The sequence below is a fragment of the Bombina bombina genome, chromosome 4 (assembly GCF_027579735.1).
Source record: "Bombina bombina isolate aBomBom1 chromosome 4, aBomBom1.pri, whole genome shotgun sequence".
NCBI lineage: Eukaryota > Metazoa > Chordata > Amphibia > Anura > Bombinatoridae > Bombina > Bombina bombina.
The window spans coordinates 776939597-776965044 of NC_069502.1; the positions used below are offsets into that span (position 1 = coordinate 776939597).

The window sequence follows — 25448 nt, forward strand, 5'->3', positions numbered from 1 at the left end:
CCACGATTTAATCAGATGTCAGGACAGCAGAGTTATTTACATGCTACATAGTTCCTGCGGACTCCAATATGTGGGCCAAACGTCCAGAATCCTAAAGGATGGGATCCGCGAACATCTGCTACTCATTGAGAAGCTGAATATGGACACAGACCTATACAGACACTTTTCGACTAAACATCGAGGAATGCCGTACTTACTTGCCTTGCATGACAAGCAGGGGAAGAAACCGTTTATTTCATTCCCATAGACATCCCTGACGCCTGGTTTTTTCTTTCTCTGTACGCTGGGAGCTAGCTTGCTTTTTAGATTCTTGGTCTTCCTGTAAATGAACCTTGGTTTAGATGGTAGTTTCTCGCCAATAATATCATCGTCCTTCAGCAATGACCAGTGTTTGCGGAATATATTTTCGATGATATTTTTGTTCCCGCTATATTCCGTAATCATATTGATATTGAGGGTATCATCCTCCATTGGTTTTTCCTTTCTTTTGTATTTCATCAATTCTGTCCTTTCAATATGGCTGACTTCCTGTACCTTTTGTTCCAACTTGTTCTCATTGTACCCTCTCTCCAGAAACTTGGTCTTTATAAGTTGGGCTTGTTGTTCCCATTTATCATGGGTAGAGCAGTTTTTCTTTATTCTTAAGAGCTTTCCTGTGGGAATGTTGTCCTTCCAGGACTTATGATGACAACTCATTCTGTGGATGAAATAATTGCTGTCCACTTCTTTAAAATGTGTGGACGTCTCTATTCTGCCATGCTTTATTTCTATTTTGAGATCTAAGAAGATCAATTCAGTCTTACTCTAAGTGTATGTAAATTTCAGGTTGTTGGTACTCCTATTCATCACCTCAATAGTGTAATCAAGATCTTCCTGTGTCCCCTTCCATATGATGATGATATCGTCTATGTACCGGCGATAGAGGACCAGGTCCGCACTAGCTGGGCACGACTCCCAGAAGATATGCTCCCACTTGCCCATATACAGGTTAGCATAACTAGGTGCGAACCTGGTCCCCATCGCCGTACCACATATCTGTTGATAATATTTTCCTTCATCACAGAAATAATTGTGGGTCAGAATGTATCGGATCCCCTCCAGAATGAAGTCCTTTTGTTCGTCTTGGAGTTCAGCATCTTTGTCCAAGAAAAATTCCACCGCTTTTATACCGTCTTCATGTGGGATACATGTGTATAAGGACATGACGTCGCATGTGGCTAAGATATATCCATCCTCCCAGGTTATTTCATCTAGAAGATTTAGTATCTGTGTGGAATCCTTCAGGTAGGAAGGTAGCTGCCTAACGTACCTTTGGAGGTTCAGGTCAATATACTCGGACAGATTTGAACTTAAGGAACCAATGCCCGAGATAATCGGCCTTCCTGGTGGTTTCTGTAGCGATTTATGGATTTTCGGCAGATGGTATAGTACTGGGGTAATCGGATGACTAATATTAATATATTCATACTCCTTTTCATTGATTATCCCCTGTTCCTTTGCCTGATCCAAAATCATTAGTAGTTCTTTTCTATACGTCGTTACCGGATTTCCAGGTAATTTCAGGTAGGTTTCTTCGTCACTTAAGATCCTCGTATTCTCCAATTTGTAATATGTCCTATCCATGATGACAATCTCCCCTCCTTTGTCCGCAGTTTTGATTATTAAATTGTGATTGTCTTCTAGGATTTTAATGGTTTTAATTGGTTGATTGGAGAGGTTATGCTTTCTGATTTTCAGTTTCTTAGACTGTATCTCTTATCTCCTTACAGACTATGGTCTCAAATGACTCTATAGCTTCTCCCTTACTATTAGTGGGATAAAACGTTGACTTTGGTTTCAGATCTGTGTGTTTGTAACCATCAATGGGTTCCCGTGGAATGTAGGCTAATCTCTCAATGGGTGACTTAGCAAAGAATCTCTTCAATGTTAATTTTCGGATAAACTCACATTAATGAACGTTTGGAATTTATTTAAGCTTCTTGTGGGGGCGAAAGAGAGGCCGTACCTAAGGACAGAAGTTTCTTCTTTAGTGAGGACGTGGGAGCTTGAATTGAAAATACCTCCTTGTTTCTCTTCAGCCACCAGATTGGTATTGGTTGTCTTACTTTTATTAATTTTTGCTCCTCCTCTCTTACCTCAAAGTTTTTTTTTCTTTATGATGTTGTCGGTTTTTCTGTCCTCACTTCTCTCTGTGATCTTGGTATCCTCTCTTTTTCTCTGTTGTGTATATGATCCAACCCATATAAAAGAGGGTGAATCGGCTTCAGTAGTGGTCATAGACATTTGGGGTCCTTCTTGTGATTCTGTTCGTTTAGTGCATTGTTGTATTCTCCACTCATCCTTCGCATGCCCATTCCTCGGGTTCTTTTCGGAGGGTGTGTGTCCTCCTTTTATCCACGGCGTCCTGTAATCATTCCCCTGTGTTTGATGGGTATCATTTCTCCTTTCATATTTATCATGGAAAGGAATATCTCTCTCATCCTCATATCTAGATTCAAATCTGTTATGTCTTTGTTGGTATGGTCTCTCTTCAACATTGTGTCTATGCTGGTATGTTCTTCCCTCATAATATTGTCCTCTTGGTGCGTTTCTAAAACCACTCCTGTTTCTTGAGTGATTTGGTGTCCTATTGTGGTTGTCCTCCCACCTATCTTCCCAGATCTCTCTCCTTCTGTCAGGTGAATATTCCCCTCTGAACCTAATGGTCCTGTCATTACTGTAGTCCCATTGGTGTTTATCATCATATCTCCTGTCATCATATCTCCTGTCATCATAATAGGTCCTATTATGTGAATGTGATGATTGTGCAAAGCGGTTTGGTCGTGTGTAATACCTCCGAGGAGGTCTATATTGATTAAACCTTTGGGTATTATGATGATCACGTCTATTGGCGTGTCTGTTAGAATCCTGATTATATTCAGAAGGGTATTGGTTCCCTTGCTGGTTACTAGGTTTAGTGTGTGTGACTGTAGTCTGCGTATTTATTTTTTGGTCTTTTTCTGGATTACTTCATCCCTAACTTTTTTTACCTTCTTAAACAGGTTGTCTTTCTCCTCATATCATGATTTTCAACTGTTGTTCTTCAATATCGACTAGTGGAACAGAAACATCTTGTCTCATATCATATATGAACATTTTATATACATTTTATATATATTAAACTTTAAGAAAGATGCAAATAAATATTAGAATTCTGTGTCAGACTGAGTTCAGAAGATCGGCATCTGTAAATAAATGTTATCTCAAATATAGATAACATTCAGTGTTATAACATTTCCTCTTCCCCATTCTAGATATATAGGTGTTCAAATACATCATCCTCGCAGTGTAATCATAGAGTCCATTCCACCTCTAGATAAAGGGATGTTTAATATAACCCCTAGAATGTAATCATACAGTTCTTGCCTATTGGCTATTTCTTCCATCCGCTACCTTTTCACTTTCTCCAAAGTAGGAGCATATTCTATCTGGGTTTACATGACCTTGAGTAACTGGATCTTCCTCCCTTGATGTGAATATTTCCCACCCCTCCTCAAGAACCTTCACCTAAAAGAATTTATGCCAATCTCAGATATATGATAACCTTCTAATTTTTAATTTTATTATATGTGTTTATAAGATTAATATATATTTTTTTGGTATCAGGTCAGAAGTCTTTTCTTCACTAATTAACATAGACAATCTCTCAAAGGTGGCCAGTAAAGGATTAAGCCCCTAATGCTCAGTCAGACGAATCGAGTTTGATTAAGGTATAGCAGATTCAGGATCAAGTCATTATATGCTTTCTTAACGTTTAGGATAATCTACCATGATAAAACACTAACTGCTTATGAAATACCTTCCTGGGCCTTCTCCTATATTAGATCATATATTAAGCTTAAACCCTATGCATGAGATTTGCAGTCACTACATATTCCTAATATATCTGGATATCCTGAAACTCACTTAGCAGTGAGGGATTTTTTGCTTCAAAATACATTCAGGTAACACTAAGTATGTGTGTCCAGGCAGCAATTCTGCCTACATCCTAGAACAAGATGGAATAATCCACCAATACACTTGTACTAATTTTGTCTCCTGTTAGCCACTATATATTCGTAAGACTTCCAGAGACACCCCCATATAATTGACATGATTCACATAGCAGGGAAAGTTTTTGGGAAAAAATTCTTTTGCAGAAGTATATTTAGGTAACACTAAAGTATATGTGCTGCCGCTACAATTCATCCTACATCCGAGAGTGAGTTGAAATAATCTACCAACACATTTTTCTAAATTCTGTTTCCTTTTAGCCATCTCTTCTTTCTACAGTGATCTTAAATAGTTCACTACGATACCTATTCAAATTTATTTCCAGTAGGACTAATGGAAACCTCTATTCCTCATAAATAGTCTGTGTAGAAATGACGTTTCAGAACAGGTACATCAAAAAGTGAGATATTGGATCAGGTACATCATATACCAATCGAGAAAGCTCAATCTCACACACCTCTTTTTTCCACCAATTATAACGACCCTAAATAAGTAGCACACTCTCATACATTCCCTATTGTCAGTGAGTTTAACAGTGACCAATGGGATAGTCTGAAAATCGGAAAGGCTATGAATAAGCGTACACCGCAATCCCTTATATATGATCAAGCCTAATGACACTGACATATATTTAACACTAATAGTTCAAAGGATCAATCAAGAAAGCTCAATCTCGCACACCTCTTTTTCCACCAATTATTGAGCACTATGACGAACCTAAATAAGGATACACCCTCATACATTTCATATTGTCAGTGCGTTTAACGGTGACGTCACGACCAATGGGATAGTCTGAAAATCGGAAAGGCTATTAATAAGCGTATACCGTAATCCCTTCTATATAATCAAGCCTATATAATCAAGCCTAATGATACTGACATATATTTAACACCATCAGTTCAAAGTAATTTATTAGAACTATTAATTTAGTATCTGAGATCGGTTGTAATTTGCGGCTACCTTTCACGACCGGAAGTGACGTCACTTAAATACGGAGACTAAGTATTATCATTCAAGAAATGAGATATACCTTATTTTTTATATTTTTATACATTTAAATGGCATACTGTCATTGTACAACAACGAAAATATTATAGCGCCTCTTTATAAGAAATTATTCTATATATAATATAAAGCAGTGAACCGGAAGTACTAACCATATCGGACATCCGGTCATCTGTATGATACCGCTATAAATGGCCATCAGTAATTGCAATAAACCAGTCTTGATAAAGGCCTAGGAAGGGCCGAAACGTGTAGACCTGCACTGGTAAGCCTTATCTTATTGAATCTAACATTTGTGAACTTGCTACACATTGGATCTATTTTTTCTTTTCACAGGTATATTCCCTTCTTGGTTTTTTTTCCCGTTTTGTGAATTAACTCTTTGCACCAAGGAGACTAATGTCTCATTCTCTTCTAACACTTGGACACGTTTGATTGGAATTTACAGTGTTTTTTTGCTTTCTACACACCACATCAGTTTTTTGTTCAAACACTCAGTGATTGACATTTCACAGATTTTTCCTTTTTTAATATATTTTTTATATTGTCTATTTTTTATATATTTTATATTCATATTTTTCAACTTTTTTGGACACATTTTCATTTGGATTTTTTTCAGAGTTTGTTATATTCCTACAACTACCCTCACTATTCATTTGACTTATCTACACATTGGCTTTATTTGGAACCACTTTTTGGACACATACTTTTTTGGATTAACTCCACCACGATCTATTCAGAGTGGTTAAAGGGACACTGTACCCAAAAAAAATCTTTCGTGATTCAGATAGAGCATGCAATTTTAAGCAACTTTCTAATTTACTCCTATTATCAAATGTTCTTTATTCTCTTGGTATCTTTATTTGAATGTAAGTTTAGATGCCGGACCATTTTTGGTGAACAACCTAGGTTGTCCTTGCTGATTGGTGGATAAATTCATCCACCTATCAAAAACTGCTGTCCAGAGTGCTGAACCAAGAAAAAAGCTTAGATGCCTTCTTTTTCATATAAAGTTAGCAAGAGAACGAAGAAAAATTGATAATAGGAGTAAATTAGAAAGTTGCTTAAAATTGCATGCTCTATATGAATCACAAAAGAAAATTTTTGGGTACAGTGTCCCTTTAATCATTCTCTGTTTGACACCATACCAGGACACTGCTCCGTGGACACTTTTTTCTGTTTATAACACACGAGATCCACTTCATGTGTAGGATTGTTTAAAATCTTTTGTATTGTAAACAATTGTAATTTATTGTTTTGAATCTATAACCTATTTTAGTTTAATAATCGAAGATCATGGATCCATGACATTGCTCTGTGTATTGTTTTATTGGTTTTATCTATAACTGCTGTATAATAAATGAGTTCTTAACTCTTTCTATAATATCATTGACACCTAGCCTCCGTAAGTTGGCGCCTGGGCACCCCATCTTTTTCAGCTTATATTCTATCGGTGACAGCTAGGGCTCACCTTTCCCGGGCTTATAGGTGCCAGTTGGCGCTGTAGTAGATTCTTTACATATCACAAGCCTGTGTTTAAACCAATTGCTCCACCCTGGAGTTTGAATTTAGTTCTTAATGTTCTTCAAGGAGTTCGGTTTGAACCCATGCATTCCATAGATATTAAGTGGTTATCTTATTTTTCATTCTGATAAGGTGGTCTTGCGTACCAAACCTGGTTTCCTTCCCAAGGTTGTTTCTAATAAGAATATTAATCAGGAAATTGTTGTTCCTTCATTATGTCCTAACCCTTCTTCTAAGACGGAGCGTATGTTGCACAACTTAGACGTGGTCCGTGCCTTGAAGTTTTACTTGCAGGCGACTAAGGATTTTTGTCAATCATCTTCATTATTCGTTGTTTTTTCTGGAAAGCGTAGGGGTCAGAAGGCTACGGCTACCTCCCTTTCTTTTTGGCTGAAGAGTATCACCCGTCTGGCATATGAGACTGCTGGACAGCAGCCTCCTGAAAGAATTACGGCTCATTCACTAGGGCTGTGGCTTCCTCATGGGCTTTTAAAAATGATGCTTTCTGTTGAACAGATTTGCAAGGCTGCAACTTGGTCGTCTCTTCACACTTTTTCCAAATTTGATACTTTTGCTTCTTCTGAGGCTGGTTTTGGGAGAAAGGTTCTTCAAGCAGTGGTGCCTTCCGTTTAGGTTACTGTCTTGTCCCTCCCTTTCACCCGTGTCCTGTAGCTTTGGTATTGTATCCCACAAGTAAGGATTAAATCCGTGGACTCGTCGTATCTTGTAGAAGAAAAGTAAATTTATGCTTACCTGATAAATTAATTTCTTCTACGATACGACGAGTCCATGGCCCACCCTGTCAATTTTAAGACAGATTTATATTATTTTTCTTTTTATAAACTTCAGTCACCTCTGCACCTTTAGCTTTTCCTTTCTCTTCCTAACTTCGGTCGAATGACTGGATTGGGAGGGAAGGGAGGAGCTATATATACAGCTCTGCTGTGGTGCTCTTTGCCACTTCCTGTTAGCAGGAGGATAAATCCCACAAGTCCATCTCCACTTCGCGCTTTTGCCCTGAGGAAACCCCTGTGCTCTCTGGCTGTCACGTGGGGGGTGAAACGTACGTCGGCAGTGACGTAGGAAGTGGAGATGGACGTGCATGAAGGACAGATCGCTGTGGCGTCCACGCTGTGCTAAATGTAGCATGTTTGCCGAATAGAAGTTTATTCACACACGGAAACCATTTGGAAATCCTTTCACAGGAAGCTAACACACGGTTGTATAACTAACTGAGCGCTTACCATCTGACTTTTCAGCTCATTATTATTTGGATATCAGAGGGTGTTTTAATGCACCACTTGTACACACGGATCCTACTTATGGGACATATTTAAGCTCTTTAAAGGGTGATCAACTTACACCGTTATAACAACTATTTGTGTACATTCTCTCTATCTCTATCTGGCATTTTTATGCATCAAGTATAATGAGTTAAAATGCTCTTTATTTTATCATCAATATATATGCAACTGTGAAAGACGAAAAAAGATTTGATTTGGGGTAGTCCTAACATAGATCCAGAAAAGAAATTATTCATGACACCGGATACCTTTATCTTTGGTGGTGCCCGCTGAATACTGGAGTTATGTTCTATCCCCATAACTTTTTCTTGTCTTGGGAATTATTGTATAAATTAGCATATGCATATTGCTTAATGTTTATTCTCACAGTTAGTCTGTATATACTGGGGTTAAGAAACATAGATCCTGATACATTATAACATGACACCTGATACCTCTCATATAGTTGGTGGTGCCCGCTGTTACTGGTGTTGTTTCATTGGCCCCCTACAGACTACACTGTTCTCTTCTGAATTATTTTGAGGAGGTTTATTGCACAATTTGGCCAAATTCAGGTAAAGTGCACATGATTTAAGCATTACATTTAACATCTCATGAAGTTTTCTAAGTGCAAATTACTGATCGTCTAATTTAATACATGTGCTGCCTTGACATAGATCCTCAATGATCACTATGGTGGCAGATTTTACGTTTACTCGTAACCACCCACTAGTGGAGGTGTTGTCAATTTAGACAGCTCATCTCTGTTTAGCTTTTTGTTTTAGCTCTGTGTGAACTACAGTTAAACTGCATAGCTGAATCTGTGCTTATGCATTTGTCCAATCACGTTTCCTGACTCATCGATTCATGTGTTCTTTTACTAAATGGTAACTTACTAACTTACATTGACTCTGAGTGACATATGGGAATGTGGTGAATGAGTTTAGATTACACGTACCGCTATTTTAGCGGAGCTTTAGAATTTTTTCGGAGCTATTTATAAATAAAAAATATGTGCTGAAATCCCTGTCTATAATTTATAGCAATCTAATTGCGGTTGCTGTACTATCTCCCTTCTTTATATTAAATATCTATATATATATATCCATCTTAACACGAGGAGAGTCCACGGCTTCATTCATTACTTGTGGGATATACAGAACCTGGCCACCAGGAGGAGGCAAAGACACCCCAGCCAAAGGCTTAAATACCTCCCTGACTCCCCTCATCCCCCAGTCATTCTTTGCCTTTTGTTACGAGCAACATTAATCAGGAGATTGTATTTCCTTCCTTGTGTCCTAAGCCTTCTTCAAAGGAACTGTTACTTCATCATTTGGATGTGGTTCGAGCTTTGAAATTCTATCTTCAGACTACGAAGGATTTCAGACAGACTTCAGCATTGTTTGTTATTTATTCGGGGAAGCGCAAGGGGCAGAAGGCTTCCTCCTCTTCCCTATCTTTTTTGCTGAGGTGCATGATTCGCTTGGCAGCAGGACATATAAGCCTCCTCAGAGGAATACGGCTCACTCTACTCTACATGTTACATGGTGTGACTCTTATAGATTTGTCACTTTAGACGTCACCTCACTTTACACAACCATTCCTCATGTTTTAGGTTTGGAAGCATTGGATTTTTTTCTAACAAATCACACCACATATGATTTTTTCACTAATCAATTTCTTCACATTGCAGTGGAGTATTTACTTACACACAATTTTTTTATGTTCGAGGGTCGATTCTATCTCCAAAGACGTGGCACCGCTATGGGGGGCAAAATTTGCCCCTTCCTATGCTAACCTCTATATGGGGTTCTGGGAGCGGTGCCACGTCTTTGGAGATGGTAATCCTTTTCGAAATAATATTGTTTTTTCGGTCGGTACATTGATGACTTGGTGTTGGTGTGGGATGGGGACCAGCAATCGGTTGCTAGGTTCCTTGAATACGCCAACAGCAATCGATTCAATTTATCTTTCACTATGCAGGAAAACACATACTATTAATTTTTTGGATGTTTCTTTAACATCCAAAACTGAGACACATTCAATTGAGATTGAATTATACAGGAAAAGCACAGCAGGCAACACGATATTGCACTCAACATCATGTCACCCTAAACATACTATTGAGTCCATTCCATATGGACAATTAGTAAGAACAAAACGTAACTGTACTACGGATTCTAAATTTCAGATACATGCAGAAAGTACAAATCAGCGTCTAAAAGCCAGAGGGTACAATACAGAACTTTTGAACAAAACCAAAGCAAGAGTAGATCTCCTAAATAGGGAGGATCTAATTTATAAAAGTAATACACGTAAACAGAAAGAATATACTAAACCAATCTTTATTACTAATTACAGTAAAGATTACAATAAGATCTGTAACATTGTACGGAATTGTCTTCCCATCCTTGAAAGCGATGTGAAACTTAAAAAAAATTGTGGCTAATGGTTGCCTTTTTTCAGCACGAAAAGCGAAAACCTTGGGGAGCATTTTGGCCCCCTCCATGTTACCTACAAGTAATGGTCAGACATGGCTCACAAAAAGGCTAGGTTGCTACAAATGTCAAGGTAGAATCTGTAAAACCTGTCCACATATTGAACAAGGGAACAGATTTAAATCGAGTACAACGGAAAAAGAATTTGACATACGTTATAGAATTACCTGTAACACCACACATATCATATACCTTTTGACATGCCAGGGATGTAAGAAACAGTACGTGGGGCGCACGAAACGTGCCCTACGTGACAGGGCCCTCCAACATTTGAGGGACATAGGAAATCCAGATTGTACTACCCCAATAGCGAAACACTTTAGGCAGGAACATAATTCAGACGATTCATTATTGACTATACAAGGCATAGACCATGTACAAAAACATAGAAGAGGGGGAGACAGGGAGAGACGTTTGGACCAGAGGGAAGTGTTTTGGATATTTAATTTAAAAACCAAGCACCCTTCTGGTCTAAACTCCATTATGGATGTAGATTTATTTTATTGAATCTTTAATAAAATTCTTCCTTTGTAGATATAATTTTGACAAAGGAAACATTTGAGTTGATTGTAGATAAAAGATGTATTTCAAAAATGAAGTTTAAATATTAGTATGCATTGTTTTTCAAATATTCTAAATATAAAGTTTTTTGCTTGAACTAAGTTTTTTGCCCATAAGGGGTTAATAAGATACAGGTGCCTGCAATTATCTTAACTCCTTACCTTTAAATAGTACTAGTAGGTGTGGACACAAACTATGCCAGTGAACAAGGGCTGAGATCTGGCCCGAAACATGTTTGGCTATTTTTAGTCCTGAACATCTTGTTGCAGGCCTGTGACTGTTGTGAAACTTTTAACTTTTGTGATGAATAAATTTTGAATTTTTTTAAACAAATATCCTCTTTCTGGAGTAGCGGGATTACAGAGTGTGTTTACTATATATATATATATATATATATATATATATATATATATATATATATATATATATATATATATCCATCTTAACACGAGGAGAGTCCACGGCTTCATTCATTACTTGTGGGATATACAGAACCTGCCCACCAGGAGGAGGCAAAGACACCCCAGCCAAAGGCTTAAATACTTCCCTGACTCCCCTCATCCCCCAGTCATTCTTTGCCTTTTGTTACGAGCAACATTAATCAGGAGATTGTATTTCCTTCCTTGTGTCCTAAGCCTTCTTCTTCAAAGGAACCGTTACTTCATCATTTGGATGTGGTTCGAGCTTTGAAATTCTATCTTCAGACTACAAAGGATTTCAGACAGACTTCAGCATTGTTTGTTATTTATTCGGGGAAGCGCAAGGGGCAGAAGGCTTCCTCCTCTTCCCTATCTTTTTTGCTGAGGTGCATGATTCGCTTGGCAGCAGGACATATAAGCCTCCTCAGAGGAATACGGCTCACTCTACTAGAGCTGTGGCTTTTTCTTGGGCCTTCAAGAATGAGGCCTCTGGAGCAAATTTGTAAGGTGGCTACCTGGTCCTCCTTACATACTTTTTTAAAGTTTTACAAATTTGTCATTTTTGCTTTGGCTGGAGCAGCTTTTGGGAGAGAGGTTTTGCAGGCTGTGGTGCCCTCAGAATTAGGGTCCACCTCTTTTTTTTTTTTTTTTTTTTTTTTTTTTACCCTCTCGTTGTCATTCAGTGTCCTCTAGAGCAGCGGTCGCCAACCAGTGGTCCACGAGAAGATGTTGGTGGTCCTTGACACTATCAAGCAGGAATTAATCTCCTCTGATGGTGTCACTCCTTACGTGCCGCAACTCCCTACAGTGCCTGGCTGGACATCAGTGAAAAACGACGAAGGAGGAGTTAAATTACAATCTCCCTATGCACGTTGCGTAGTACTGCGCAACTAGATTTTATTTTTAACTCCTCCCACCCAGCGCGCTGCTCAGAGGAAGATGCTTCCATTTTAAAGCCAGCAGAGGTTGGTATAGTCTTGGCTTGAAATAGTGGAATTAAAGTTTATAAAAAAGAAAATTTAAAAAAAATGTTTTCTCATATTTCATTTATTTTCTTCCCTTTACCTGTCTATTTGTAGTAGTTTTCCTAATTCCTTCAGATGGACTAACATCACTTTTTGTCTTCCTCCCCTCCATCTTCTTTTTTTTTTTTTTAAATTAAATATGAATTATTTTTCATTCTAATAATTTACACGCACACAAAGCCATTGCACCTGAATTCCATTAATTGCCATCAAGCAGATCAGCCATATCCCACCAGTATTATAGTAATTGCCAGTAACGTCAGTCGTGGTTAGCTCACATTCATATCGAGAACTTTCTGATATAAACTTAATTTATAATTCCAATGTCTATCCATGACCATAAGTAGTTTTGAATATTTCCTAACTGGAGAGGTCACTTGGAAGTCTTGTGGTCCTTTTAAACATAATTCTTCCCCCCCCCCCCCCCACACACTTTCTGCCTCTCTGTTTCCAGCTAAAACTCACCCTTCATCTGTTATTTGGAAGTATTCTCTCAGTTCTGTCATTCAGTTAGTTAATTCCAAAAAATAATTCTTAAAAATGTGTAAATATATACATAATATAAACTTGGCTTTGGTTATACTAGTTATGTACAATATGTGTGTGTGTATATGTATAGATACACATTATAGAGGTTTGTACCTTTTAAAAAAAAAAAAAATCATGTTAGTGGTCCACGGTATTCAAAATTGGGAGTTTAGTGGTCCCTGAGGTCCAAAAGGTTGGCGACCCCTGCTCTAGAGCTTGGGTATTTGTTTCCCACAAGTAATGAATGAAGCCGTGGACTCTCCTCGTATTAAGATGGAAAACATAAATTATGCTTACCTGATAATTTAATTTCCATCTGTACAAGGAGAGTCCACGGCTCCCGTCCGGTTCTCCATTGAGCGAACCTAAATTTCTTTTGTTTTTCTTCTGGCACCATTTATACCCAGATATTTCTCCTACTGTTCCTTGTTCCCTCGGCAGAATGACTAGGGGTTGAGGGTAGTGGGGGAGGTATTTAAGCCTTTTGGCTGGGTGTCTTTGCCTCCTCCTGGTGGCCAGGTTCTGTATTTCCCACAAGTTACGAATGAAGCGTGGACTCTCCTCGTACATATGCGAATTAAATTATCAGGTAAGCATAATTTGTTATATATATATATATCCCATGCTAACATTCTGCTTCTGCAATTAGGTAACTTTAATGACCTTTCAATGGATAAATTCAACTTAAAACTGTAAATCACACACCTCTTGCTTTTGTGTAAAAAACAAAAGTACACTCCTTATACAGGCCAGAAAGCAAATGCTTCATCATTTGCTTTTTTGCCTTTTTTTAGGGAGCATGGAACAAAGCCCAATTTTTACACAAAAGCATGAGGTGTTTTAAGTATTGTAGACACACTTATACACACACGCATGTTTAAACTTTTTACCATCTTTAATTCCAAAACTTTTTTTTTGCAAATATTTTTAAATTAATTATTTGTAAAGCAAACACAGTTGATCAAACTTGTTCTATTTGCTTTATTTTCTTTTTCAGATAAAAAATGTACTTAATTCAATTCAGCTCCTGGGTGATGCTTCAGTTTCCTTCACTGAAAATTGTGTTGTGGGTATACAAGCTAATACAGAAAGAATAAACAAACTAATGAATGAGTCATTAATGCTTGTCACTGCACTAAATCCGCATATAGGTAAGAATTCATAAGCATTTCTAATTGTACTGGAATCCATTTTTGCAATGTCTATACGGATGTCTAAAAATACTTGTAAAACTGAACACAGGATCTATGAAAAAAATTGTGCATGTGGCCAACCTATAATACGCTGGTAGGCCACATATACGTTCATAGCCCTAGGAGTAGGGTTACCACCTCGACCATGTTTTCCTGGACACTTATGAGTTACACATGCTGCAGGATAAGCAGGGAGGAACATGTATTGTGCCTCTGGACATCACATGAATACTGCTAATGGACAGCACAATACATGTTCCTCACTACCTACCCTGCAGTATGCGTAACTCATAAGCGTCCAGGAAAACATGTCAGGTGGCAACCCTACCTAGCACACATAGTCTAGAGTCATAACTGAGTTTGTGGTAAAATTTAATCAAATTTTAAATGCACTAATGTGCTTTTCATATTTTTGTTTTCTTTTAGTTTTAGTATTTTAATACAGGCTTAGATTCCTTTGTGATTGGCTCACACCAGCAACATAGTCACATGCCCCAGCTCAGCCAATACGTTAATTAGAGCCACGCATGTAACTCGTTGCTAGGTAGAAATCACTAACTCAAAGTGGCAGCCAACGGAACCTGCCATATAGGCTATGCTAACAATAAGTAATATAAATATAAAATCACTACAATAAGGTGGGAACCTTAAATTAAGTGAGTAAATTACTTAAATTATATCTACTAGTATAATAAGATTATATCAAAACGTGTGATCTCCTAGTTTAATAACTTAAGCTTGATATTTTTATTCCAAACCTAATCGTAATACTGGTCTAGTGGTGAAAATCAACTAATAAAAAAAGTAGTGAATATTTGGAATAGTTTACTAATGTGTTATAGAAGTAATATTATTAAATGACTCAGATATTATTAATTTATGTGCTATGTAAATAAAAGTGTATATATTAAGGGAAGGGGACAACGGTAATATTGTGTCCAAATGTAAGACTCCTTCAAAAGGTCAAAAAGAAATACGTGTGTGTGAACTACTAAAGAGGTAGTAATATAGGGAATATAGTGATAGATAACGTATATCTGTCAGTGAGTGTCTATCTCCATAAGGGTGATACAAAATTCTAAAATATATATCCCAATAATATAATGCAGTGTACCTCTTGTGAATATGATTATGTGAAAGCAAATATAAAGGCTAAAATCTTAAAAAAGGGGTGTTGTGTAATTTAACAAGCTGCACTTGAGTCACATATGCTGGTACCAGGAAAAGGTTCATGTCCCTAACATTAAATCTGGTCTGATATTTGACGTTACGATCCTATAAGTCTCCAATTTAACTCATATATATATATATATATATATATATATATATATATATATACACATATATATATATATATATATATATATATATATACACATATATATATATATGTATAAAACTAATGTCTAAACATCCAACTGATATATATAATGACCAACATCATATATCCTAATATCATAACATGGTATGACTTAAATGGGAGACTAACAAAATGCTGAGAGTGGTAACTCAATGATGGACTATGTTAAGGGAATTTAGCACTGTTATAGCCAAACCTCTACTCTTAATTTTTCAAGACTCCGGCATGGTACCCAAGGATTGGCGTAAAGCTGATGTGGTGCCACTCTTCAAAAAGGGAAGTAGGGATGATCCAGGAAGCTATAGACCAGTTAGACTGACATCAATAGTGGGGAAGATATTTGAAGGGATTATAAGGGATTATATTGATGAGCATATTCGTGTAAATAAGATTATAAGTTCTAATCAACATGGTTTTAGGAGAAATAGATCATGTCAAACTAATCTAATTAGATTCTATGAGGAAGTGAGTAAAAATATAGATAAAGGGGAATCAGTTGATGTGATATACTTAGATTTTGCAAAGGCGTTTGATACAGTGCCACATGAGAGATTAATGCACAAAATTAGGAGACTGGGAATAGCTGAAAATGTTAATTTGTGGATAAATAACTGGATAAAAGATAGGGAGCAACGAGTAGTAGTAAATGGATCATACTCAGATTGGACAAAGGTAATCAGTGGAGTACCCCAGGGATCAGTGCTAGGCCCTATTCTTTTTAATATTTTTATAAATGACTTGGAGCTAGGATTAAATAGCGACATCTCTATTTTTGCAGATGATACTAAGTTAAGTAAGATTATTAGGTCAGAACAGGATGAACTTTCGTTAACAAAGGGACCTACAAAAATTAGAAGTATGGGCAGGTAAATGGAAAATGAGATTTAATACGGGAAAATGCAAGGTTCTACATTTTGGAAGTAAAAATAAGCAGGCAACGTATTATTTAAATGAGACAAGACTTAGCCAAACACAGGAGGAAAGGGATTTGGGGGTAGTAATAGATAACAAGCTAAAGATGGGTGCACAATGCAGGGCAGCAGCTTCAAAGGCTAATAAGATACTAGCATGTATTAGAAGAGGCATTGACTCATGGGAGGAAAGCATAATTCTGTCACTATATAAAGCCCTGGTAAGACCTCACCTTGAGTATGGAGTGCAGTTCTGGGGACCAATCGCAAAAAAAGATATTGCAGAACTAGAAAAAGTCCAGAGAAGGGCCACAAAGCTAATAAGGGGATTGGAGAATTTAACCTAGGCTAGCCAAACTGGGTCTGTTTTCTTTAGAAAAAAAGGTGCTTAAGAGGTGACATGATTGCTTTATATAGATATATTTAGGGCCCATATACAGAGATGGCAGAAGCTCTGTTTATTCCAAGAAAATTGTTTGTGACCAGAGGTCACAATTTAAGGTTGGAGGAAAGGAGATTTAATCTCCTGCAACGGAAACGTTTTTTTACTGTAAGAGCAATAAAAGTGTGGAACTCATTACCAAAGGAGGTAGTGAATGCCAATACCCTAGATACATTTAAAAATTATTTGGATACATTTCTGTCTATAAACAAAATTCATGGATATGATTGCTAGTTTTAAATGGGTCACCTTTTAGTGGGATTATTTAAGCTTAACTGGAGCTTTTTGTATATATTTTAGATTTGTATAGGTTGAACTCGATGGACTTCGGTCTTTATTCAACCTCATCTACTATGTTACTATGTTATGATACAAAAGGTCCTATAAGGTTACACAAAACCAAACCCCAGTTACAATGATCTATCGATTTAAATATTTGAAGCTTATGCGAATATTAGACTGCAGCCAAGTCCAATACTTTGTTTAAGCCAGAGGGGAACAGTGACTGGAAGCAATATATCCAATATGTTTCCCTCTGGCGTAAACGAGTATACCTATTATATTGGGTAGAGCAACTACTTGGATTTGTTATTTTACAAAGATAATTTCTCCAACATAGGTGTGTCCGGTCCACGGCGTCATCCTTACTTGTGGGATATTCTCTTCCCCAACAGGAAATGGCAAAGAGCCCAGCAAAGCTGGTCACATGATCCCTCCTAGGCTCCGCCTACCCCAGTCATTCTCTTTGCCGTTGTACAGGCAACATCTCCACGGAGATGGCTTAGAGTTTTTTAGTGTTTAACTGTAGTTTTTATTATTCAATCAAGAGTTTGTTATTTTAAAATAGTGCTGGTATGTACTATTTACTCTGAAACAGAAAAGAGATGAAGATTTTAGCAACCGTTACTAAAATCGATGGCTGTTCCACACAGGACTGTTGAGAGGAATTAACTTCAGTTGGGGGAACAGTGAGCAGACTTTTGCTGCTTGAGGTATGACACATTCTAACAAGACGATGTAATGCTGGAAGCTGTCATTTTCCCTATGGGATCCGGTAAGCCATTTTTATTACAGAGTAAATAAGGGCTTCACAAGGGCTTGTTAAGACTGTAGACATTTTCTGGGCTAAATCGATTCATATATAACATATTTAGCCTTGAGGAATCATTTAATATGGGTATTTTTGTAAAATAATATCGGCAGGCACTGTTTTAGACACCTTATTCTCTAGGGGCTTTCCCTAATCATAGGCAGAGCCTCATTTTCGCGCCGGTATTGCGCACTTGTTTTTGAGAAGCATGACATGCAGTCGCATGTGTGAGGAGCTCTGATACATAAAAAAGACTTTCTGAAGGCGTCATTTGGTATCGTATTCCCCTTTGGGCTTGGTTGGGTCTCAGCAAAGCAGATACCAGGGACTGTAAAGGGGTTAAAGATAAAAACGGCTCCGGTTCCGTTATTTTAAGGGTTAAAGCTTCCAAATTTGGTGTGCAATACTTTTAAGGCTTTAAGACACTGTGGTGAAATTTTGGTAAATTTTGAACAATTCCTTCATACTTTTTCGCAATTGCAGTAATAAAGTGTGTTCAGTTTAAAATTTAAAGTGACAGTAACGGTTTTATTTTAAAACGTTTTTTGTACTTTGTTATCAAGTTTATGCCTGTTTAACATGTCTGAACTACCAGATAGACTGTGTTCTGAATGTGGGGAAGCCAAGGTTCCTTCTCATTTAAATAGATGTGATTTCTGTGACACTGAAAATGATGCCCAAGATGATTCCTCAAGTGAGGGGAGTAAGCATGGTACTGCATCATTCCCTCCTTCGTCTACACCAGTCTTGCCCACTCAGGAGGCCCCTAGTACATCTAGCGCGCCAATACTCCTTACTATGCAACAATTAACGGCTGTAATGGATAATTCTATCAAAAACATTTTAGCCAAAATGCCCACTTATCAGCGTAAGCGCGACTGCTCTGTTTTAGATACTGAAGAGCATGAGGACGCTGAGGATAATGATTCTGATATGCCCCTACACCAGTCTGAGGGGGCCAGGGAGGTTTTGTCTGAGGGAGAAATTTCAGATTCAGGGAAAATTTCTCAACAAGCTGAACCCGATGGGATTACATTTAAATTTAAGTTGGAACATCTCCGCGCTCTGCTTAAGGAGGTGTTATCCACTCTGGATGATTGTGAGAATTTGATCATCCCAGAGAAACTATGTAAAATGGACAAGTTCCTAGAGGTCCCGGGGCCCCCAGAAGCTTTTCCTATACCCAAGCGGGTGGCGGACATTGTAAATAAAGAATGGGAAAGGCCCGGTATACCTTTCGTCCCTCCCCCCATATTTAAAAAATTGTTTCCCATGGTCGACCCCAGAAAGGACTTATGGCAGACAGTCCCCAAGGTCGAGGGGGCGGTTTCTACTTTAAACAAACGCACCACTATACCCATAGAAGATAGTTGTGTTTTCAAAGATCCTATGGATAAAAAATTAGAAGGTTTGCTTAAAAAGATGTTTGTTCAGCAAGGTTACCTTCTACAACCAATTTCATGCATTGTCCCTGTCACTACAGCCGCGTGTTTCTGGTTCGATGAGCTAGAAAAGGCGATCGATAGTGATTCTCCTCCTTATGAGGAGATTATGGACAGAATCCGTGCTCTCAAATTGGCTAATTCTTTCACCCTAGACGCCACTTTGCAATTGGCTAGGTTAGCGGCGAAAAATTCTGGGTTTGCTATTGTGGCGCGCAGAGCGCTTTGGTTGAAATCTTGGTCAGCGGATGCGTCTTCCAAGAACAAATTGCTTAACATTCCTTTCAAGGGGAAAACGCTGTTTGGCCCTGACTTGAAAGAGATTATCTCTGATATCACTGGGGGTAAGGGCCACGCCCTTCCTCAGGATAGGTCTTTCAAGGCCAAAAATAAACCTAATTTTCGTCCCTTTCGTAGAAACGGACCAGCCCCAAGTGCTACGTCCTCTAAGCAAGAGGGTAATACTTCTCAAGCCAAGCCAGCCTGGAGACCAATGCAAGGCTGGAACAAGGGAAAGCAGGCCAAGAAGCCTGCCACTGCTACCAAGACAGCATGAAATGTTGGCCCCCGATCCGGGACCGGATCTGGTGGGGGGCAGACTCTCTCTCTTCGCTCAGGCTTGGGCAAGAGATGTTCTGGATCCTTGGGCACTAGAAATAGTCTCCCAAGGTTATCTTCTGGAATTCAAGGGGCCTCCCCCAAGGGGGAGGTTCCACAGGTCTCAATTGTCTTCAGACCACATAAAGAGACAGGCATTCTTACATTGTGTAGAAGACCTGTTAAAAATGGGAGTGATTCATCCTGTTCCATTAGGAGAACAAGGGATGGGGTTCTACTCCAATCTGTTCGTAGTTCCCAAAAAAGAGGGAACGTTCAGACCAATCTTGGATCTCAAGATCCTAAACAAGTGTCTCAAGGTTCCATCGTTCAAAATGGAAACTATTCGAACAATTCTTCCTTCCATCCAGGAAGGTCAATTCATGACCACGGTGGATTTAAAGGATGCGTATCTACATATTCCTATCCACAAGGAACATCATCGGTTCCTAAGGTTCGCATTCCTGGACAAGCATTACCAGTTCGTGGCACTTCCTTTCGGATTAGCCACTGCTCCAAGGATTTTCACAAAGGTACTAGGGTCCCTTCTAGCGGTACTAAGACCAAGGGGCATGGCAGTAGTACCTTACTTGGACGACATTCTGATTCAAGCGTCGTCCCTTCCTCAAGCAAAGGCTCACACGGACATAGTCCTGGCCTTTCTCAGATCTCACGGATGGAAAGTGAACGTAGAAAAGAGTTCTCTATCTCCGTCAACAAGGGTTCCCTTCTTGGGAACAATAATAGACTCCTTAGAAATGAGGATTTTTCTGACAGAGGCCAGAAAAACAAAACTTCTAAACTCTTGTCAAACACTTCATTCCGTTCCTCTTCCTTCCATAGCGCAGTGCATGGAAGTAATAGGTTTGATGGTAGCGGCAATGGACATAGTTCCTTTTGCGCGCATTCATCTAAGACCATTACAACTGTGCATGCTCAGTCAGTGGAATGGGGACTATACAGACTTGTCTCCGACGATTCAAGTAAATCAGAGGACCAGAGACTCACTCCGTTGGTGGCTGTCCCTGGACAACCTGTCACAAGGGATGACCTTCCGCAGACCAGAGTGGGTCATTGTCACGACCGACGCCAGTCTGATGGGCTGGGGCGCGGTCTGGGGACCCCTGAAAGCTCAGGGTCTTTGGTCTCGGGAAGAATCTCTTCTACCGATAAATATTCTGGAACTGAGAGCGATATTCAATGCTCTCAAGGCTTGGCCTCAGCTAGCAAAGGCCAAGTTCATACGGTTTCAATCAGACAACATGACTGTTGCGTACATCAACCATCAGGGGGGAACAAGGAGTTCCCTGGCGATGGAAGAAGTGACCAAAATCATTCAATGGGCGGAGACTCACTCCTGCCACCTGTCTGCAATCCACATTCCAGGAGTGGAAAATTGGGAAGCGGATTTTCTGAGTCGTCAGACATTACATCCGGGGGAGTGGGAACTCCATCCGGAAATCTTTGCCCAAATTACTCAATTGTGGGGCATTCCAGACATGGATCTGATGGCCTCTCGTCAGAACTTCAAGGTTCCTTGCTACGGGTCCAGATCCAGGGATCCCAAGGCGACTCTAGTAGATGCACTAGTAGCACCTTGGACCTTCAAACTAGCTTATGTGTTCCCGCCGTTTCCTCTCATCCCCAGGCTGGTAGCCAGGATCAATCAGGAGAGGGCGTCGGTGATCTTGATAGCTCCTGCGTGGCCACGCAGGACTTGGTATGCAGATCTGGTGAATATGTCATCGGCTCCACCATGGAAGCTACCTTTGAGACGAGACCTTCTTGTTCAAGGTCCGTTCGAACATCCGAATCTGGTCTCACTCCAGCTGACTGCTTGGAGATTGAACGCTTGATCTTATCAAAACGAGGGTTCTCAGATTCTGTTATTGATACTCTTGTTCAGGCCAGAAAGCCTGTAACTAGAAAAATTTACCACAAAATATGGAAAAAATATATCTGTTGGTGTGAATCTAAAGGATTCCCTTGGAACAAGGTAAAGATTCCTAAGATTCTATCCTTTCTTCAAGAAGGATTGGAGAAAGGATTATCGGCAAGTTCCTTGAAGGGACAGATTTCTGCCTTGTCTGTGTTACTTCACAAAAAGCTGGCAGCTGTGCCAGATGTTCAAGCCTTTGTTCAGGCTCTGGTTAGAATCAAGCCTGTTTACAAACCTTTGACTCCTCCTTGGAGTCTCAACTTAGTTCTTTCAGTTCTTCAGGGGGTTCCGTTTGAACCCTTGCATTCCGTTGATATTAAGTTATTATCTTGGAAAGTTTTGTTTTTGGTTGCAATTTCTTCTGCTAGAAGAGTTTCAGAATTATCTGCTCTGCAGTGTTCTCCTCCTTATCTGGTTTTCCATGCAGATAAGGTGGTTTTACGTACTAAACCTGGTTTTCTTCCGAAAGTTGTTTCTAACAAAAACATTAACCAGGAGATAGTCGTGCCTTCTTTGTGTCCGAATCCAGTTTCAAAGAAGGAACGTTTGTTGCACAATTTGGATGTTGTTCGCGCTCTAAAATTCTATTTAGATGCTACAAAGGATTTTAGACAAACATCTTCCTTGTTTGTTGTTTATTCTGGTAAAAGGAGAGGTCAAAAAGCAACTTCTACACCTCTCTCTTTTTGGATTAAAAGCATCATCAGATTGGCTTATGAGACTGCCGGACGGCAGCCTCCTGAAAGAATCACAGCTCATTCCACTAGGGCTGTGGCTTCCACATGGGCCTTCAAGAACGAGGCTTCTGTTGATCAGATATGTAGGGCAGCGACTTGGTCTTCACTGCACACTTTTACCAAATTTTACAAGTTTGATACTTTTGCTTCTTCTGAGGCTATTTTTGGGAGAAAGGTTTTGCAAACCGTGGTGCCTTCCATTTAGGTGACCTGATTTGCTCCCTCCCTTCATCAGTGTCCTAAAGCTTTGGTATTGGTTCCCACAAGTAAGGATGACGCCGTGGACCGGACACACCTATGTTGGAGAAAACAGAATTTATGTTTACCTGATAAATTACTTTCTCCAACGGTGTGTCCGGTCCACGGCCCGCCCTGGTTTTTTAATCAGGTCTGATAATTTATTTTCTTTAACTACAGTCACCACGGTATCATATGGTTTCTCCTATGCAAATATTCCTCCTTTACGTCGGTCGAATGACTGGGGTAGGCGGAGCCTAGGAGGGATCATGTGACCAGCTTTGCTGGGCTCTTTGCCATTTCCTGTTGGGGAAGAGAATATCCCACAAGTAAGGATGACGCCGTGGACCGGACACACCGTTGGAGAAAGTAATTTATCAGGTAAACATAAATTCTGTTTTTCTTAAACATTCAACTATATTTACTATATATAATGTTAGCTTGGCCCCTAAATGTATCCCCATTGATATGAAGAACCCCTTTCTTTCATGTAATTGGCAAGAGTCCATGAGCTAGTGACGTATGGGATATACATTCCTACCAGGAGGGGCAAAGTTTCCCAATCCTCAAAATGCCTTTAAATACACCTCCCACCACACCCACAACTCAGTTTTACAAACTTTGCCTCCTATGGAGGTGGTGAAGTAAGTTTGTGCTTGATTTTTTCTTGTGTGATAAGTGCTTCTAAGCATATTGAAGCTCAGTTCCTCTCAGAGTACAGTGTTTGGCAGAGGGATGTGAAGAGAGTATCGCCTATTGATTTATATGATTTCTCTCACGGGAAATCTTTTCAAGGGTTCTCTGTTATCGGTCGTAGGGATTTATCGCCTACCTCCCTTTTCAGATAGACAATATACTCTTATATCATTACCTCTGCTGATAGTTTTCAGTACTGGTTTGGCTGCCTGCTATATGTGGATGGGTGTCTTTCGGTAAGTATGTATCACTGTTAAGACACTCTCTTAGCTATGTTTGGCGCTTTATGAATTTATATAAAGTTTTAAATATATGTATTTACTTATATTTGCCATGAGTCAGGTCTATGTATATTTCCCTTTGCAGTCTAACAGTTTCAGTATGGTATTTGTTTTAGGAAGTTATTTTTCTTACCTGGGGTATAGTCTTCTTTTCCAATTTGACTTATTTTTCTTTAAATTTCAAGGGTAAAATTAGGCTTGCAAGGTCACAAAATGCTTTTATTCATTGCGTCATTCTTGGCGCAAGAATGTTTTTGGCGCAAATGTGTGTCTGACGTAAGTTCGTCATTTCCTGCATCTTAGTTGGAGCCAGGTTTGGCGCAAAGTTGCGTCTGCTATGACGCGAGTTGCGTTATTTCCGGAAGTTTGTGAAACTTTTGGTAGAGAAAGGCTCTAACTCGACAGACTACATATATAGCACTCTTGGGGGTTAATATAGGGTATAGTTATAAATGGTATGAAAGACTTTGTTCCTTAAGGTAAAGTAGAGTTGCTGATGGTCTAGTGAGTTTGCGTGTTCAACGTTAAAACATAACTTTTATTGTGTCAAAATTAATATAAAATACTGGAAATAAATTTAAAAACACACTTAGATGCTAAAGAATCAGTGGTTAACCTGTTCTCTTTAAATAGATTCTAGCCAGGTAGGTCATAGGTTGTACTGGTAGACTTCTTAAGTAAAATTGCATCAAGTTAATTTAAACTGATGCAGACTCTTAACAAGAAGTCATGTAGAATAGTTGTGTGTATATCTATGTAATAGACAAAACAGAGTAAGATATTCTGTAGTCTTAAATAGTAATGATCTTAATAAGATATCACTTTGTTATACACAACAGTTACAAATTGACCGTTTGTCAATACAGCTCTAATTCTATTGAATCAACTCAATACTGTCTACTGGTGGGTAGTATACTTTGTATGTTAACATGGGGTGATAAGAGTACCATATATCCTATTAAGGAGATTAATACTGCTGTAGTGAGCGATTTTTAACCTAATGTGTTCATTTTTGAATGTCAGATTAGTAATCCACATAAAGAAAGCCCCTACTATCTTCATAGGATTATTGTAGGCTCATGTGTTTGGCGTGACACTTGTACTTTATGATTCACATACATTGGTTAAAAGCTCTTAATATACAGTTATAACCCTTGAGTTGGGTGTGCTGAAATAGTTTCTAGATTTATTGTGGGTTCATGTATTTTTGTATAGCTCATATATACTATAAATTAATATTGCCCACTAGAGTAAATCTACGTTCAGCACATTAGTTATAAGTGAGTATGTTTGGCATACTGCTTATGTTACATCAGTACCCACTCTCTTGAAATGCTTGTTGTGGTATCAAGTATCTTACTATATGCTTTTGAACCCTATTGGATAGCTCTGCCCGCTGAGATAAATCAAACTTCAGCACATTTATTATAAGGTTATATATTGGCACACCACTTATATGTCATATACAGGAGCATGTCAACTCGACTCATGCATTATTAAACATATTTGTTGTTGGTTCGTGTGTTTAGTGCAAAGTTTGTGTGTTAGAGCAGTGCCCCTATGCATAAATAAAAATTCAGCACATGTACAGGTTCAAGGCTACAGATGTTCAGATAGAGCTGGTCAGTAAATATAGTATATTATGTTT

General features: G+C 38.8%; 1 protein-coding gene across 2 annotated transcripts in view; it reads left to right on the forward strand.

The window, feature by feature from the left end:
• Positions 1 to 25448, forward strand: part of FH (fumarate hydratase) — an 837567-nt gene that overhangs the window by 774508 nt on the left and 37611 nt on the right. For both annotated transcript variants that reach the window (XM_053711136.1, XM_053711137.1), the window contains exon 9: positions 13873 to 14026. In XM_053711136.1, coding sequence (XP_053567111.1) covers positions 13873 to 14026 — 154 coding nt within the window. The remainder of the gene's footprint in view (positions 1 to 13872; positions 14027 to 25448) is intronic.